Source organism: Notechis scutatus, chromosome 2, assembly GCF_049901735.1.
Source record: "Notechis scutatus isolate UNSWTSFEM ecotype Mainland chromosome 2, rNotScu1.2, whole genome shotgun sequence".
In the NCBI taxonomy this organism is placed as follows: domain Eukaryota; kingdom Metazoa; phylum Chordata; class Lepidosauria; order Squamata; family Elapidae; genus Notechis; species Notechis scutatus.
The window spans coordinates 125,648,399-125,667,329 of NC_142010.1; the positions used below are offsets into that span (position 1 = coordinate 125,648,399).

An 18,931-nucleotide genomic window follows, 5' to 3' on the forward strand; every position below is an offset into this window, starting at 1 on the left:
CAGTGTTCCAATATCTAACTGCCACAAAGGAATCAATCTATTCTCTAAAGTACCTGAAGGCAGGACAAGAAGTAATGGATGGAAACTAATCAAGAAAAGAAACAACTAGAACTAAGGAGAAATTTTCTGATAATTATAACAGTTATAATCAGTGGGACGACTTCCCTCCAGAAGTTGTGGATGCTCTCCAACATTGGAAATTTTTAAAAAGAGATTGGACAACCATTTGTTTGAAATGGTATAGGGCAGTGGTAGCTAACCTTTTTGGGCTCCTGTGCCAAAAATTGTGTGCGTGCTGCTGTGCGTGTACTCGTGTGCCAGCACCCAGAAGGCAATGCGTGCCCCCCTCATGCCCCATGCGCATGCATTGTCCCCCGCTCCCCACCGCTCCCTTACCTGCACTGCGCCTCACTGCTGATTTTCAGCTGGTTTGAGGCCTTTTTCGGCCTCCCAGAGGCTTGAAAAAAGCCTCTGTAGGTTTTGCAGGCCAAATAATAGGCCCGTTTCGTCACTTCTGGTATTATAGGAAGTGACGAAATGGGCCTATTTTTCGCCCTGCAAAGCCTGCAGAGGCTTTTTTCAAGCCTCTGGGAGGCCGAAAGAGGCCTCAAACCAGCCAAAAATCAGCTGTGAGGTGCGTGCATGCACAGTGAAGTAAGTTTGCCTGCAGCTTGCATGCTAGCACAAATGGCTCTGCGTGCCACCTGTGGCACACGTGCCATAGGTTCACCATCACGGGTATAGGGCAGAGGTGTCAAACTTGCGGCGTCACATTGTCGTCATGTGCCATATCGTGACTTTTTCCCCTTCGCTAAATCGGGTGGGCGTGGCCAGCAAGTGATGTGGCCCGTGAGTTTGACACTCCTGGTATAGGTATTTCCAGTCTGAGCAGGCAGTTGGACTAGAAAACCTCCAAGGTCCCTTCCACCTCTGTTACTCTGTTATTCATATATTTCTGTCTGTGTTATGTCTCACCTGGACAAACAAAGTAATAAGTCCAAATTTCCAACTGAAACACAAATAAGCAGGCAAGTCCGGTAATTACAGGGTTAAATTCCTTAAGCCGACAACATTCTTGGCAGTCTCACCAAGCTGTCTGCCAAGTCCGATAAGGAAGCAGGAACATAAATCACAAGCTGTCGCCACACACAGGATAATTCTGAAGCTTCTCTCACTAAATAACACGTTGTCCCGAACAAGAACCCAGAGCTAACACACTCACTTTTATTCCCTGTGGGGCGTGTCAGTCTCTCATCTCAGTCTCTGATTTGTCCTTTCTTTCTGCGTTGCATCTCACGCTTTTGCCTGCATCTTTGCCTCGCATCAAACCAACATTCCTCAGCCAGAGGCTCTGATATGCCCTCGTGGTTATCTGCCGACACCTGAGGCACAACCAGGGAGGAAGGTCTTACCGAAGAGGAAAGTCCTGGGGAGGAAGGCAATTCCAAATCCTCTAACAAAGCAGGCTCAAACCTCAGAGCCAAATCCTCCTCTTCCTCATTATCCAAGTCTGTGTCCTCTAACAGAGCAGGCTCAAACCTCCGAGTCACAACATGTCTGTACAGTATTTGATCTGTTGGTCTAAATTCTGTCATGACTGTACAATAAAAAAATCAATTCAGACTACCTTTGACCACTTCTGCTAAAGAACAGGGCAAATTAAGTCAATTCCCTTATGCTTCCTAAAAATCTGCTCTGGAAAGGATGAGAAATGTTCCAGCAGATAAGAGAATGGAGAAGAGAGAATGGAGGAAAATTGCTTTCTTCCTTTTCTTCTTGTGTGAGCCTGCACTGGATTTCATTACCATCGATACTGGGCAAATAGCTTTGTAAATACAATAATAAAAAAGAAATGACTGACATTTTTTATAAAGGATATAATTCATAATTCACTTTCGCTTCTTGAGAATGCTTGATTTGGTTTAGTCATAGGTGTTTTATATTGCTATATTATATTACTTCCAAAAAACAAGCCTCTCTAATTTCTCTTTCATATCATAATATTTATGACTCTGTTCTACAATCCTGACATTGTTAAGAACACCAAATGTTCTTGCCATTTTCTTTCTGTTCTTTGCCAGCACAAACAAAACCAGTTGGAAAGCCTTCTGCTTTTCCCCATGAACTTTAATTTTCCTTTTAAAAAAAACTTTTAAATATCCCCAGCTCAACCGCATAATTAATGAAATTATCCCTTCTACAGACTCTTAAATATTTCAGAGAATATTTGGCTAGAAGCAATAATTATCTACATTGATTTAGTATATAAATAGCTCCATTTCTTACTTCTGATGTAGCTATTTATTTACTTTAATAAATTTCACAATATGAAAGCAAAAAATACCCTCTCAAATCATTTAAAATACAATAAAATATTAGATAAACTAATCAAAGCAAAAATGCACAGGCCATGTTGTCACAGCAGAGAGTGTTTCAAGATGAAGAGATTAGACCTCCATCTGAATACAAGAGTAAATAATACATGAATAAAAACTTCAGACATCCCAGGAGTAAAATCTATTAGATTTAGGGTCCACTTAAAATTAATTGGGAAGATGAAAATAATATCTTATGGATAGTAGAGTTCTTTGTCATACAGCTGTTGGGCTTATAATCTGTAACTCAAATCTCACATCAGGCATTCATATTCAACAGATGACCTTAGTCAGGCTACTGCCTCTGTATAAAACAAGGCTATCTCACTAGCCCACTTTACAAAATGGTGGTGAACCATACTTATCCAATGCGTGTACAATGCTTTGAATGTTTGCAAATGGGTGTGTTGAAAAGCCAATATAGATTCAACTTTTTTTGTTGTTGTTAACCAGAAGGAGGAAGAAGTAGAAAAAAGAAAAATCATTTGTTTCAACGAAAGGAGTTTAATTTAATTTGAGTTTCATTGTTATTCGTGTGCTATCTCAGCTGACAATTCTGGGTGATTTTATCATCCGATGAAGCCATAAAAGATGCAATAAAATAACGAAATAGTAAATAGGTTCCATTCCAAAATTTTTATGGCCTTCCTAGGAATTCTTACCAGGCATGGCCTATTCTGGAGCAAGGAGGTTAAAATTGAAAAGGCCTTCATCTAAGCTCCTGTTCCCTTAATATTCAGGAAGTGGTAAGCATCCCAATCAGGCAGCACATGTTGACCCACTGATTCTATATCTAGAATATCATAATATTTGGGATTATTCTGTTCATTTGCTGTCACCAAAATCTCACCATTTGTACTTTCCAAATCAACTTCAAGGACAGCCCCATGGAAAGCAAATTGCAAGACGCTTTCCTTGAGAGAAGTGTTTAGAGGCCTTGTCATATCTGTGTATAACATTTACTTAGCCAGGAAGAGAGGGCAGAAAGACAGTTCTGAGTGCCAGGAATATTTAATTTGCTTCCCATGGATAATGGGGTAGCTTTATACCAGAGCCTATAGCTCAGAGAGACTGGCTGATTAGGGCTAATGGTTAGCCTTCCGCTGGAATGAGTGAGATATCAGAACTTGGGAAAGATGAGGCAGCTTTGTAAGAAATAAATGAAGCAAAGTCTGTAAATTTTCAGTGGCCTCTGCTCCCCCCAAATCCAATCCAATCGGAACATTCTTTTTAGCCCAGAAGTTGTGGATTGTACAGTTCATTCAAAAATAGTGTTAACATTTTATCAGCATATATCAGGGTCATGGAAATGGAGAATAACAATAGGTTTACTCTGAAAGGGGTTGCGATGGCTCAGCGGTTAGCCCAGATTTGAGCACTGCATAATAGGGTGAGTTCCTGTTACTTGCCCCAGCTTCTGCCCACCTAGCATTTCTCTTTTTTTTAAATAAATTTTATTGATTTTACAATTAAAACAAAACAACAACACATACATAAATGAAAAAAAAGAAAAAGAAGAAAGGGAAAAGAAAATAGAAAGAAAAAATAGAAAACAATTAAAAACATTCTCATCTTCAACAGTTTGTAAGACGTCTTTTTTATCCTTATTTTATGCCATATACACACACCTAATCCTTACATATATCTGTGTATCACTACTATGGATTTATCCTATCCTCTTTTGCCTTTTAGTGTGAAGTCTATCCATTTGTACCAGCAGTTCCAGCTGTTGTAGTATATTGAAGTGTCTTTATTTTTTAATGCCAAAGTTAATTTGTCCATTTCTGCACAACTTGAAATTTTTTGAATGATCATCTCCTCTGATGGAACATGAGGCTGCTTCCAACATTGTGCAAAAGCCAATCTGGCCACTGTCAAAATGTGTATTATTATATATTTCACTTTTTTTGATATTTGTTTATCAAAGATCCCTAACAGAAAGGACTCTGGTTTGAATTCGATCTGTTCTCTTGTCATTTCTTCCAGCCAATTTCTAATTTTCTGCCAATATTTTTGAGCTTCTGTACAGGACCACCACATATGGAAAAAAGTTCCCTCTTTTTTTTTTGCATTTCCAGCAATTAGGAGTCATATTGGGGTGCATCTTCTCTAATCTCAAAGGAGGAAGGTGCCATCTATAAAACATTTTATAGGCGTTTTCTTTGTATGCTACCAATTTTGTAATTTTATTATTTCTACCCCAGACCTTTTCCCATTCTGTTATGGTGATGCTACATCCTATATTCCTACTCCAGGCTATCATGTTCCCTTTTACAATTTCTTCTTCTAATTCTACTTCTAATAAATAATTATAAAATTTTGTTATATTTTTTTTGCCTGATCCTAATAAAATTTTATCTAATTGCTGGAGTTTATTGTTAATTCCAAATTATTTCTTGTCCTGTTTATATCTACTTTGAATTTGAAGATATGCCCACTGATCAATTTTTAGTCCCCGCTCTTGAAGTTCTTGCCACGATTTCAAATTTCCTTGTGTATCCAATAGGTCCTTATATTTAATCATTTTAGTGATATCCAGATTATTTGGGTGAATCATCGCCTCCATTGTTGAAATCCAAATTGGTATTTTTAAATAGTGTTTTTTCCGTATTTTCTTCCAATTAGTTAATAATGAGTCTCTGATTAGGTGTCTGTGAAAATATTTCTGGCTAGTTTTCCCTAGAAAAAGTATGCCACCCCCTTTGCAAGTTATGGCCTTCTAAGAATAATATTCTCTTATTGGTTAAATTCACCCATTCCTTCAACCATACTAAAGAGGCTGCACTATAATACAACTCCCAATTTGGAAGTGCCAGCCCTCCCTTGCTCTTCATATCCTGCACTGCCTTTAAATTTATTCTAGTTTTTTTCCCTTGCCAGATAAATTTTACAGTTATTTTATTACGTTCTTCAAAAAAAAATTGTGTACTTTGGGCAGTTCCGGTTTGAGCTTCTTCAGCGACAGACTGAAACCTCGTCTCTGCGAGGCTTCGATCTGTGCTCGCCGCTGGAGTGCCCCGAGCCGGCTGGTTTCGGGGCTAAGCCACCCCGTAGAGGTGGTGAAGAGGGGGGAGACTGCCAGCAGTGTTGAGGAGAGCCGCATCTCTCCTCCCCAGCTGGCCATTACTCCCTTTCCCGAAGGCAGTTGCAGCGGTGGTCAGAAATGGCCACCACAAAGAAGAACTCAACTGGAAAAGAATGTGCAGGAGGAAGATAAGAAGAGAAAGTTTTGGGACTTCCGGTTTGTCGGCGCGAGCGGCAGGGATTTGCGACTCTGCGTGATTCCTGCCGCGCTAGCTTTTGGTGCTCCGATCCGGACGGGTTGAGCTAGGCTACCCTGTAGGGGTAGCTGAAGATAGGGGATCCGGGAAGGGGTTTGGGGTGTTGCAGACCCCCTCCCGGCCGGCAGAACCCCTTTTCCCAAGACGGTGCAGTGGCGGTCTGCAATGGCCGCCACAAAAGAAGCTGGCAGCTGGGTAAGAATGCGCAGGAGGAAGTGGAGAAAGCTTTTGAAAAGAGAAAGTTTTTCTTGGTCCCGGGACTCTAAGATATATTTAACAAAACTCCTGGAAATTATGGCTTTCTGAATGATACCTTCTAGAAGAGAAAATAAGCGGCAGCTTGGTGGTGCTGAAAGGAAAGTTTACTCTCCTTCTCTACGGATTTAATAAGTGGATATTAAGAAACCTATTTTTTTAGGTAAAAACTGGCTTTAAGTGATAAGTGAGAAGGAGAGGACTAAAAAATATTTGTGTGCTAAGACTGTTGGAGGAGATGCCTTAAGGATTTGAAGACTGAAATATATTGCAATAAGACTTTAAGAAAACAGATTTGTACTTTCTTTTTTCTGATTGATACTACCCCAGGAAGAGAAAGTGAGAACTTTGCCTTGACTTGGACTGATTGATAACTTTGGGACTGTTTTATTTTTTGAAATAACTTGGTTGTTGTAGGAAGAAAGAAGGGGAAAAGAAAAGAAAAGAAAAGATTTATAATGGCTTTTTCTGTTGAGGAACTGAGAAAAGAATATGAGCAAACAAAAAAATGGTGGAGATGCTGTGAGGGAAGCCTTCCTTTTCTTAGAAATGGCGCTTGCTAACTATCAACAAACATTACAGCAGATGAAGACAGCAGAAGAAGAAGAAGGAGAGGAAGAAGCCATCTTTAATGAATTTCAGAATTTAACCAAGAAAGAGGGAAAGGAAGAGAAATGAAGGACTTAAGATTTAAAAAAACATTTAAGAAGGGGAAAAATAAGGTGCAAAATCAACATAACGATAGTAAACAAAAGGGAAAAGGAACACAACAGAGAAGGGAAACCAGTAAGGCAGAGGCTAGAAGAAGGGGGGGTAGAAAGGTTTGGTGGGGGAAGAAAGGAAGGAAAATGGTGGAGAAAAGCTACAAAGTTTTGAAATTAGATGGGAAAAAAGGAATCTTTTTAGGGATAAAGGGTAAAGTATAAATTCTTTAAAAAAGGTTTTGCAAGGTACATAAGATGATATTGTAGCATTGTATTAGAAATAGAAAATTAAAATGGTTTAAGAGTTGATAAGAGATTAAAATGTTGAAATGTTTAGTAATGATTGATTTTAAATTTAATAATATTAAAGGGAAGGTCTAGAATATTGAGTTTTAATTAAAGAGTTTAATAAGAATATGATATTGATGTTATTATAAAATTTTTATTATAGCATTTGTTTTTGGAAAAGACAATGGGAATGTTATAAGATTCAACATTTAGATTTACTGTTTAACTATGTATTTAATTATTTTGGATTTACTATTTAGATAGAATGTACCAAGCAGAATCGGATTGGGTACTGGGTGTTATTTTAAATGTTAATTTGATTAATGAGGGGAGACAGAAAGGCATCATACTCTGATTAGTGATATCAGGAGAAATTCTCTTTTATATATATATATATATATATTATAAGGGACAATAAAGAATGGACAAAAGATACAAATGTAATGATTCAAATTAAGATGGATTAATTAAGATAGAATTAAGAAGAGTGAAATGTGTGGAGAAGTTAATATAGAAGACTTAGAATGGTAAATAAAATAAGTAATGATATGTAAGATGAGCATGAATATAATTGAAGTTCATGAAGAGAGAGATATCCGGGGCCAAGTTACTTTCCTAAAAGATTTTGTTTTTGTTTTTCTTTTATGTTATATGTGTTGTGTGTTTATGTTTCTGGGAGAATTAGTGGAACCTTGCAGAAGTATAGAATGGGAATGATGGTGGTCAAGTCAGAAAGAAATAGATGAAACAATAATAATGAAACTGAATAAGAGTAAAGAGAGGTAAAGAGAAACTGGATAAGAGGTTTTTGTATGCTTATATGGAAATGGTTTAAAATAGAATTAAGGTTTTATCTGACTTGTTAAATTTATAATGGAAAAAGGTTTAAGTATGTAATGGTTAATGATGATTTGTTTGTTTTTGAAAAAATTAATAAAACTTGTTTAAAAAAAAAAAAAAGAAGAGAAAGTTTTGGTTGACCGGGTCAAACAGCAAAAGCAACAAATAAGGTACCCTGGAATTGAAACTGTTAAAAAACAACAACATTTTTCCCTAAGAAGATTTTTAAGCTGTGAAGGAGAGAGTAAAGGGGAAAGATTTGGTTTTCCTATACTGACAGCTAAGAGACTTAAGCAAGAAATTGGAAAAAAATCCACTTTGACATCAATAGGCATTTAATGCTGAAAATAAAAAGGCAAAGGGATAATAAAGATTTCTGGATAATTAAAAGCTTTTGAAAACAGGAAAGGAGAGAAAAAGAATAAAAGGGTAGGATCTGGAAGGGAGGAGACTGCCTGGAATTAAAAAGAACTTAAAGCAAAATCTCAACAAGACTTCCAAAGATACATTCTAACTGAAATATCGCAACAAAAACCCCAGGAAGAGAAAGTCAAAAAAGAAATAAGAAGATATAACTCGGGACTATCTGGATTACTTGATGATTTCTGGATTCTTGGTTATTGTTTTGAATGACTAAAATCAATCAGGTGGTTGTTTAAAACTGTTTAAAATGGCTCCACTTTTAGAAGAACTGAAAATGGAACTTAAAAAGTACAAAGAAGATGCACAAGAAGGGAGAGGTTCTTTTGGCTTCGTATTTCAGTTTTTAGAAATGGAGATTTAGAATTATGAGAAACAACAAGAAATGCCTGCAGAACAAGAAGATTGCGACAAAGAAGAAGCCATCTTTAATGAACAAGTAATATTAGATGGGGGGGGAAAAGGAAAGGGGGGAAAGAGAATGGAAAGTTTAAGATTGGGAAAAACAACTCCAAAAAAAAAAAATAGAGTGAAAAATAAGTATAAAATCAGAAAGCAACAGAAGAGGGAAATGCAGAAGAGAGAATTAGAACTAGAGAGACAAGGGGGTAAAAAGGGGAGGGAGAAGATGAGAGGGAAGAAAGAAAGGAAAAGAAGTTATAAAGGACAGAAGCAAAATATAGAGAAACAGGGCCTATTTAGAGATAAACTTAATGGAAAAAGGGATTCTGCAAAGGTACATAAGATAGTATGGTTATATTAGAAGCAGAAATAATTTTAGAAAATATGAAACTGTATGATTAAAATGTCTGATAAAATAGCTATCGTAATTCAGTGGAATGCTTGTCAATAAATAAATGTAACAAAAGGTATATTTAATGATTTATAAAACATGTGAAGAGAATAAAGGGAAAAATTAATTATGGAGATTATATGTGTTTTTAAGGAAGTATGATATTTAATTGAAAAGAAGTGTTAAAGATGTTATGGTTTTAATGATTATTAATGATAGAACTGAACTGGAATGGAATGAGGGTTTATAATTACATATATTTACAATCTTTCTTTTTTTTTGAAGAATATAGTGTGTATTATAAGAATGTGCCAAGCAGAATTCGATTGGAAGTTATGTATTATGTATTATATTGAAGGTCATAAACTTAAGGTATATATTGAAGTTTAAATAAGAGTTGAATGGATGTAATTAAAAGATATAAAGGTGTCATACTCCAATTAGTAACTACAGGAGAAAATTTGTTTAATGAGAAAAGATAATATGAAATTGAAACAGAACAGACAAAAGTATAAATATAATGATTTGAATTGAAGATGAGATAATCAAAATAAAATTGAGAAAATTAAAAGAGGGGAAAAACTATATAGAAAATGTAAAGTAGTATAAGATATGGAATAGAATACAAAAAGGAGCATGAAATTGAGTTTTGTGTCTGTATAAAGAAGTTCAATCCGGGACCATGCTATTTTCAAAAAAGATGTTTTACTTGTATTTTGTGTGTGAAAACCCAAATAAAACTTCATTTTAAAAAAAATGTGTACTTTGATTGGGATCGTCTGAAATATATGTAGGAATTTTGGAAGAATATTCATTTTAATAGCAGCAATCCTGCCTAATAATGAAAGTTGCAGCTTGCCCCATGTTTCTAAATCCTTCTTTACCTGTTGCATCAATTTGTGATAATTATTTTCCTTAAGTGTCTTACAATGTGCTGTCAACCATATTCCTAAGTATTTAACTTTCTTTATCACTTGTATTCCCATAACTTCTTCTAGTTCTATTTTCTGTTTTTCTGTTAAATTTTTAGTCATTAATTTTGTTTTCTTCCTATTAATTTTAAGTCCTGCTACTGCTTCAAATTGTTCTAATTCATTCATCAATTTTTGTCCTCTATCTATTGGTTCCTCAATGAAAAAAATCATATCATCCGCAAACGCTTGCAACTTATATTCTTCTTTCTTAACCTTTAATCCTTTTATGTCTGGGTTCTGTCTAATTCGCATTAGTAATGCTTCTAATGATAATATGAAGAGCAGGGGTGAGAGTGACTGCCCACCCAGCATTTCAAAAGCATGCAAATGTGAGTAGATAAATAGGTACCATTTTATTTGGCAGGTAACAGTATAGCCATGCTGGCCATATGACCACAGAAAATGTCTTTGGACAACACTGGCTCCCTTGGCCAAGTTGAGCACCATGCGCTAGAGACAGACACGACTGGACAGGGAAACTTTTACCTTTATTCTGAAAGGGCTAGGAAAGGGCTGCTTGTCCTTTGAGTTTTTTCCCCATCTTACATCTTAAATCACTTTTTCATTCTGTCACTTATGAGAGTAACATGGAAAACAGGTCAGAGGCATGAAGTACATTTGGCTTTGTGCATTGAATTTATTGCCTGGAACCTGCATAATTTGTGTACAGCTAACCTATAATTAGGAACCAAGACCAAGAACATATCCTGCCCCTTTTGAAATTGGCAGTTTTGTTCCTTGAAACAAGTTGTGCCAGTACACAATGTTCACAGAGTTTGGCTTCCGAATATGTGTATCTACTACAACATTTAAGTGTTTTTGTTTTAAATCTTGCAGATATTTGATAATGAAGCCAAAGATCTTGACCGAGAAGTCTGCTTCATTGATATTGCCTGTGATGAAATTCCTGAGCGCTATTACAAAGAATCCGAGGTAAATAAAAGACACAATGCTTTTGACTGATATTGTGCAAGTAACTCATGGAAATACTCAAGCTCCCTTGGGGTGAATGTTCCCATTCTGGAGTAGTTCGGCTGTTGTTGTTTTTTAAATCATGCTATTAGCTAGAACCAAGAAATATTCCTACATATCATATGCAGATGTGTGATAATTTGGATTGTACATTTGTGCTGCATTTAAAGCATGCGAGAAAGACTCTGTTAGGGCAGACCAAAGGCCTCTCTAACTTCCTGGGACATCAAAGGCTAACTACTATGTCTGGAAAGCACAAAGGCATACCATACATACCATACCACCGGCTGCCTGGAGTAGGTAGTAAGTTGAATGTTGTTCCTGCAATAGTAATATATACCGTAATTTTTTTGCTCACGATTCCCCAACTGCTTCCTTTTCATCTATTTGCCTTCATTCCATCTACCTGCACTTTTTAAAATAGGTACTCTAGGGTTTGACCTCTTATTTTCTCTATTAAACCTCTTTAGAGTTTCACTCTCATTGGCTTTTACACATTACTCTATAGGTAGTCCTTGACTTACGATCAATCGCTTAGCGAACATTCAGTGTTAAAATGGACTCCTGTCCTCCCAAAAGGTACTTAGGAGTTGATTTCAAAGTTGCAAGGCCACAAACACAAGCATATGGACACACAGTCACATGATTGCATTTTAAATAGTTGGCAACCAGTTCACTTTTTTTTTTTTTAAACAAGTTTTATTAATTTTTAAAACACACAAATTATCATTATTCATTACATGTTTAAACCTTTTTCCATTGTAAATTTAACAAGTCAGATAAATTATAATTCTGTTTTAAACCATTTCCATATAATATACCAAAACCTCTTATTCAATTTCTCTTTACTTCTCTTTACTCTTATTCAATATCATTATTATTATTTCATCTGTTTCTTTCTGACTTAGTTACCATTATTCTCATTCTATATTTCTACAAGTTTTTACCAATTCTCCCCCAAAAAAGACATATACACACAACACACAAAACATAAAAAGATCTTTTTGGAAAGTAACTTGGACCCAGGTGTCTCTCTCTTCATGGACTTCAATTATATTCATGCTCATCTTACATATCATTACTTATTTTATTTACCATTCTAAGCCTTCTATATTAACTTCTCCACATATTTCACACTTCTTAATTCTACCTTAATTAATCATCTTAGTTTAAATCATTATATTTGTATCTTTTGTCCATTTTTTATCATCCTTTTGTCTCATTCCTTATGAAAAAAAAAAACAAATCAGTTTCTCCTGAAATCATTAATCAGAGTATGATGCCTTTCTATCTCCCCTAAGTTAATCAAATTAATCTTTAAAATAATATCTAATACCCAATCAGATTTTGCTTGGTACATTCTATCTGACTAATACATCCAACACAATTAAGTACATAATTAGACAATAAATCCAAATATTAAAAAAAAAATACTATAATAAAAATTTTATAATAACATCAATACCATAATTTTATTAAACTCTTTAATTAAAACAATATTCTAAACCTCTCCTATTATTAAGTTTTAAAGCCAATCATTTTTAAACATTTTAACATTTTAATCTCTTATCAACTCTTAAACCATTGCAATACTACCATCTCATCTTATGTACCTTGCAAAATCTTTTTTAAAAAAAAAAAATTATACTTTATCCATTATCCATAAAAATTCCTTTTTTCCATTTAATTTCAAAACATTGTAGCTTTTCTCCACCTTTTCCCTTTCTTTCTTCTCCCAACAAACCTTTCTACCCCCCCTTCTTCTAGCCTCTGCCTTACCGGCTTCCCTTCTCTGTCGTATTCCTTTTCCCCTTTGTTTACTATCATCGTATTGGTTTTGCACTTTATTTTTCCCTTTCTTAAATGTTTTTTTAGATCTTAAGTCCTTAAGTCCTTTAGTTTTCTTCTTTTCTCTTCTTTTCTTTTCTTTCTCTCTTCCTTCTTTCTGGATCAAATTCTGAGATTCATTAAAGATGGCTCCTTCCTTTCTTTCTTGTTCCTCTGCTGTCTTCATCTGTTGTAATGTTTGTTGATAATTAGTAAGCGCCATTTCTAAGAAAAGGAAAGCTTCTTCCACACCATCTTTACCATTTTTTTTGCTTGTTCATATTCTTTTCTTAGTTCCTCAACAGAAAGAGCCATTATAAATCTTTTCTTTTCTTTTCTCCTTCTTTCTTCTTACAACAACCAGAATATTCAAAAGAGAATAAAAAGATAAAACAGTCCCAAAGTTAACAATCAGTCCAAACCAAGGCAGAGTTCTCACTTTCTCCTTCTGGGGTAATATCAATCAAAGAGAAAGAAAGTCCAAATCTGTTTAAAATCTTATTACAATATATTCTAGTCTTCAAATCCTTAAGGCATCTGCTCCAACAAAGTCTTAGCATACAAATATTTTCTTTTTAATCCTCTCTCTTCCCACTCATCGCTTAAAACCAATTTCCACCTAAAAAATAGGTTTCTTAATATCCAGTTATATTCCGTAGGAAAAGAGGAAAGCTATCCTTTCAGCACCTTCAAACAGCCGTTTTTTTCCTCTTCTGGCAGGTATTATTCAGAAAGTCATACTTTTCAGGAATTTTATTAAATATGTCTTAGAGTCCTAGGAACCAAGAAAAACTTTCTCCTCTCAATCACTTTCTCCACTTCCTCCTGCGCATTCTTACCCGGCTGCCAGCTTCTTTGTGGCGGCCATTACGGACCGCCGCTGCACCGTCCTGGGAAAGGGGGTTCTGCCGGCCAGGAGGGGTCTGCAACACCCCCAGTCCCTTCTCCGGATCCCCCAACCTTCAGCTGCCCCTGCAGGGCAGCCTAGCTCCGCACCGTGTGGGTCGGAGCCCCAAAACGGCTAGCGCGGCAGGGATCGCGCAGCTTCGCAAATCCTGCCGCTCGCAAGCCGACAAACCGGAAGTCCCGCAACCAGGTTCACTTTTACGGCCACTTGTACATCCCAGTCACATGACCATGATTTTTTTTACTTTTTTGCCAATTTCTAGCATTTACTTCCCGTTTCCAGTTAAAAAAACACCCATTGGGGTAAAATTAATTTGCTTAACGACTGTGGTGTTTGTTTAATAATGTTATTTAAAATATTGCAAAATTAGGGCCAGTCACACAATGACCCTCTTAATGACCGCAATGACTTATGGGCTCAATTATGGGCTCAATTATGGTCCTAAATCAAGGACTACCTATGCTGTTTAGATGATGTAGTAATTTAAGAAAGATTTTTCATGATTAGGCATAGCATTTCTCTCCTTTATATCTCAGATGCTGTTTCCTGTATGTATGTATATTTTAAAAGCAACTCATTAGTGGTATCTAAACTTCATTTATTTATCTCTCTAATTTATACAGCCACTTATCCCATCAAAAGTGACTCTGGAATGGCATACAACAAAGTTAAAACTGAATTAATACATAAAACCACTTATCATTATTAATTACAAAAGCATTTTAAAACTTTAAAAAAAGAGAACAAAACATAGAAATAACAGCAAAGGGAAGTTAATAATAACACAGCCACCTCACAAATTCACCATCCCCTGGCTGGGGCTTGCAGGTCTTAAGAATGCTTGGAAACTCAGGAGTGATGAGACCAACCTCACTTTGGGGAAGGGCGGAGGGACACCCAACCCAGAATGAAGGAGAAATTTCCTAAACAGTGAGAACAATCCATCAGTGGCATGGCTTGTCTCCAGTAGTTGTTGGTGCTAGATAAATGGAGGTTTTTCAGAAGAGATTGGGCAGCCTTTTGTCCAAAATGGTATATGGGATCACCTGCTTGAGCAGGGGTTGAACAGAAGACCTCCAAGAATCCCTTCCAACTCTGCACAGCAGAGACCCAAAGACCAGCTGGCCAGTGGGAGGCGCATGCACGAAGGAGCTGAGCTAGGCCAATGGCTTGCATGCCCAGAGAGAGGGCTCTGCATGCCACCTCTGGCATGCGTGCCATAGGTTCGCCATCACGGCCTTAGGGGGACTCAAAAATCACATCTTTAAAAAAGATGTATCTATTGGAATTTGACTTCTCGCTCAAGGTCAGTATTCCTATGGTTAGAACTTCTTTTAAAATATGCTATAACGCCCTCTTATGAGTCTTCTGATATTTTTCATTCTACTCTATAAATATAGATAGATGCCAAGTGTGTTGTGGGACAGCATGCTGTGTTCCTGGCTGGCAAAGGAGATGACCCCCTTTCCAAACTATAGGACCCATTCACTTGCTGGCTGTCTCACATGCAACTTCTATTTAAATGTCTTAAAGGCTTGATATAAGAACCAGAGCTAAGCGGGTTAGCTCTCTTACAAGAAAGGATGCATTACAGGTAATTCTCACTTAACAATGGCAACTCAGACCAGAATTCCCGTTAGTAAGTGATGCAGTCATAATGTACAATGTTATATGACTACATCGCTTAGCCACGGCAGTCCAGGCAGTCCCCAAGGCATAATAAATTGTTAAGCGCGGACCTCCTTGCAACTTCCTGCCAGCTTCCAACAGGCAAAACCAGTGGAGAAGCTGCAGCTGAGTCCTGCGAAGTAGCTAGTAGTGGGCAGCTAAATGCCTGCTGTAACATATGCATGGTGGGGTCGGAGGTAGCTGCTGCCAGTTGCATGAAGGGGCATTGGTAGCCATTGCGGCACCATGCCATTGTGGCCAGGCATGTATGAACTGTAAAGTGTGGGTTAGGAGATGCTATGGCTGTGCACCATGGAGCTATTCTGTAGTTGGGAATCCCTGGCAGAAAAAGCAGTGAAAGTGGAAACAACTTAAAAGAGCAACTTGCAAATCTTCTCTGTCAGTTTCCCCATTGACTTTGCTTCTAGGAAGCCAGCAGAGAAAGTCACCAGCAGCAATCGTAAGACTGCAGGAAACTGCAACCATCGTAAGTGTGAGCCACCTGCCAAGACTCCAGGTTGTGATTATGTGAGTGGTGTGTGTGTGTGTGTGTCTGGGACAGCCAGAACTTTGAGGACTATTGTTCAGTGCCTTCATAACTTCAAATGGTTGTTGAACAAGTCGTTAACCAAGGATTACCTGCACAGCAGTAGGAACACAGTCAGTCCCTTTACTATTAAAACAGCTTTATGGCTCTCTCCTGGTAGAAAAAAAAACCACATCTGAGTTCTCTACTGCCTCTTGAACACAGAGGAAGGAGAGAAGGCATTCTGGAGATAGGTCATCAAATTTTTGCTGAACTCATAGTTGCTGAAAATAGCCAGAAATAGTCAAATAGTCTTTCCTTCCTTCCTTCCTTCCTTCCTTCCTTCCTTCCTTCCTTCCTTCCTTCCTTCCTTCCTTCCTTCCTTCCTTCCTTCCTTCCTTCCTCTTAATTGCCACTCCAAACATTGGAATCTGAATGGCATGTTGTCCACATAGTTGGCAAACCAAAGAAACAAAGAAATCACTCGGATTTCACAAAGGCCTCTTGGATGCTAGTCTACTAGATACTAATCTTGAAAACTGCAAGACTACATTCCCAGCCAGACTTACTGTGAGTTCCCTAATGTGGAATCTTTTTAAAGCACTTTCTTTCCAGAGCTTTTATAACTGGATTGTGTTGCCTCTTCTCCTATGGACTAAACCTCTTGCTCCTTGGTTTCCTTCACACAGTCTCACACACCTAAACTCCCAATATAATATTTGGATTAAAACAGTAAACATGACATAGATATTGCTGCTAGCAATCAGTCACAAAGAACATTCCTTCCTGCTTTCCAAAACTTGATAGGATACAGAAGTTCAGCTTTTGTAACAACAGTGCTGCGCTACTGTAGAGATGGCAGTAGCCCTCTGAGAAAGGCGCTAACAAATACACATTCTTTATTTGCAAAAACTACCCAAAAGTTTTAACCTTTTGGTTTTTTTCTCCACAATTTGCTTTAAAGAACCAAATAAAGATAATGTTCCTGCTTTCCTTGTGTTTGCCCTGTTTTATGTTGCTCCTCCCATGAGGACTGTGTAATACACATTAACTACACTCCTGTTCACTAGAAATGTGATTTAATTGTTTCTAAAAAATTTATTGCTGTCGCAAATACACTCCTATGTTTTTCTTCAGCCACAAGGAACTGCATGAAAATTCAATTTGAAAAGATAAAAGCTTCATTTCCAATAACGATAAGGCTATCATAAAAATGTTGCAACAGTAGCTTGATGAAGTCAACTCAGATCTCCCAATTTAGAATCTTGATTTATTCACCCTTCATAGTCTAAACTATAAACAAGAAATGCGCACAATAGGAAATATCAGAGGCGTGTGTCTCCTCCAGGCTAGATTCTAGCTGAATATGCTTACCAGATGCATACAGACAGAGGCTATTCACACTAATAAAAGGAAGAAATCCTGCAGTAAAATTCTACTTTGTAGTCCAATACAACTAGTCCTCAACTTACGACCACTATTGAACCCAATTTTTTTGGTGCTGAGAGAAACAGTTGTTAAGTGAGTTTTGCCCCATTGTACACCCTTTCTTACCACATTTGTTAAGTGAACCACTGCAGTTGTTAAGTTAACAAACACAGTTGTTAAATTGTTAATCTGGTTTCCTCATTGACTTTCCTTATCAGAAGATTGCAAAAGTTGATCATGTGATCCTGGGACATTGCAACGGTCATAAATATGAGTCAGTTGCCAAACATCTGAATTTTGATGATGTGATCCTAGGGATGCTGCAGTGATTGTAAGTGTGAAAAAGGATCATAAGGCATTTGTTTCATTGCTGTTGTAACTTCGAACGATCACTAAATGAATTGTTGTAATTTGAGGACTACCTGTATCTCATTATTATTTTTGTCTAGATTAGTAGATTCTATATCACAGATTTGCAAGTTTCCAAAGCAATTTGTCAGGTGCCTTAGGATGCAATATGTGTATGTGGATGTATGTGTGTGTGTGTGTACTGACACCCATATACACACATAACATACATTCCCTTAGGCATACAGAGTTTTTCTTATGATATTACTGGTACCATTTATATCCCTAAGCCTTCAAGAGCAGTGAAATTTTGTAGTCTCGTTAAAAGTTTTCTCACATACATGTTTTTCACTGTGTTCTTTCCCTATTGTCCTAAAGTACCTGTGAAAAGCAAAACAACCCTCTAACGTTTAACTTAAGGTTCGCTTTATAATTGTTCTGCAAATGCTACGTTAAATACCTTTTTAAATACCTTTTTCAATCACTCAAGTGTTAGAATTCTCCTTTGCTCCCTTCTGGGCTTCAGTCAGACATAATTTATGTGGCAAACTCATTTCGATGGAATAATTTTCCTTCCAAATAGCACAAATTGCTCCATGTTTTCAGTACATTGTGATGCCAAGCACAGGATGTTTTAAAACAGCACTGTCAAGCCTTGATGCACTGCTTATCTGCGCTTTATTTGCTTTGGAATCAAAGGGAGGGGAAAAAAAGAAGCTGCCAAATGTAATTATTTTTGGTGTGGGAGTGGAGGAGAGAAGTGTGCCAAATATATTTTGGAAAACCTACTTCCAAATACATTGAAGAAGCTCTTTTAGATTGTCAGGATTATGAATGAGATGAGCGGTTGGAGAATGGAAAGCAGAGAATTATCTGGTATCAAAACTACCCCAACTAGTTGCAAATCTACCTGAAATATCAAAATTAAAATGTGCAATACATTATCCATTATTTCAGTAGGTTAAACATTTCAAAAAGATCTCACCTATTAGTAAATCTTACTCTGCCCCAAATGAATACATACATTTAAAACAGAAGTAATATTGAGGATCGAGGATAATTTTTATAGCAATAACATGAGGCAGGTGTGGTGAGGGATTCAACAAATTACAAACCATCAACCGACCAATGTCATCCCTGGTGTGGGGGATGCTTCATTGGCTGAGGAACTGAATCATTTCTTTGCTCGATTTGAAGTGGAGACATCAGAGACAGATAAAATACAACGAGCCAATTGTAGCCCCCACCTCATTGTGGAGGAACAGGAGGTGAGGAGCATTCTGAGGGCTGTGGACCCTAGAAAGGCTGCCGGTCCTGACAGTATC

General features: G+C 37.1%; 1 protein-coding gene across 1 annotated transcript in view; it reads left to right on the forward strand.

Moving 5' to 3' along the window:
- The window catches only part of PITPNC1 (phosphatidylinositol transfer protein cytoplasmic 1), a 181,398-nt gene that overhangs the window by 147,221 nt on the left and 15,246 nt on the right, over window positions 1–18,931 (forward strand). Inside the window, exon 6 of the mRNA XM_087956104.1 lies at window positions 10,768–10,863. Within this exon, the coding sequence (XP_087812230.1) occupies window positions 10,768–10,863 (96 nt within the window). The remainder of the gene's footprint in view (window positions 1–10,767; window positions 10,864–18,931) is intronic.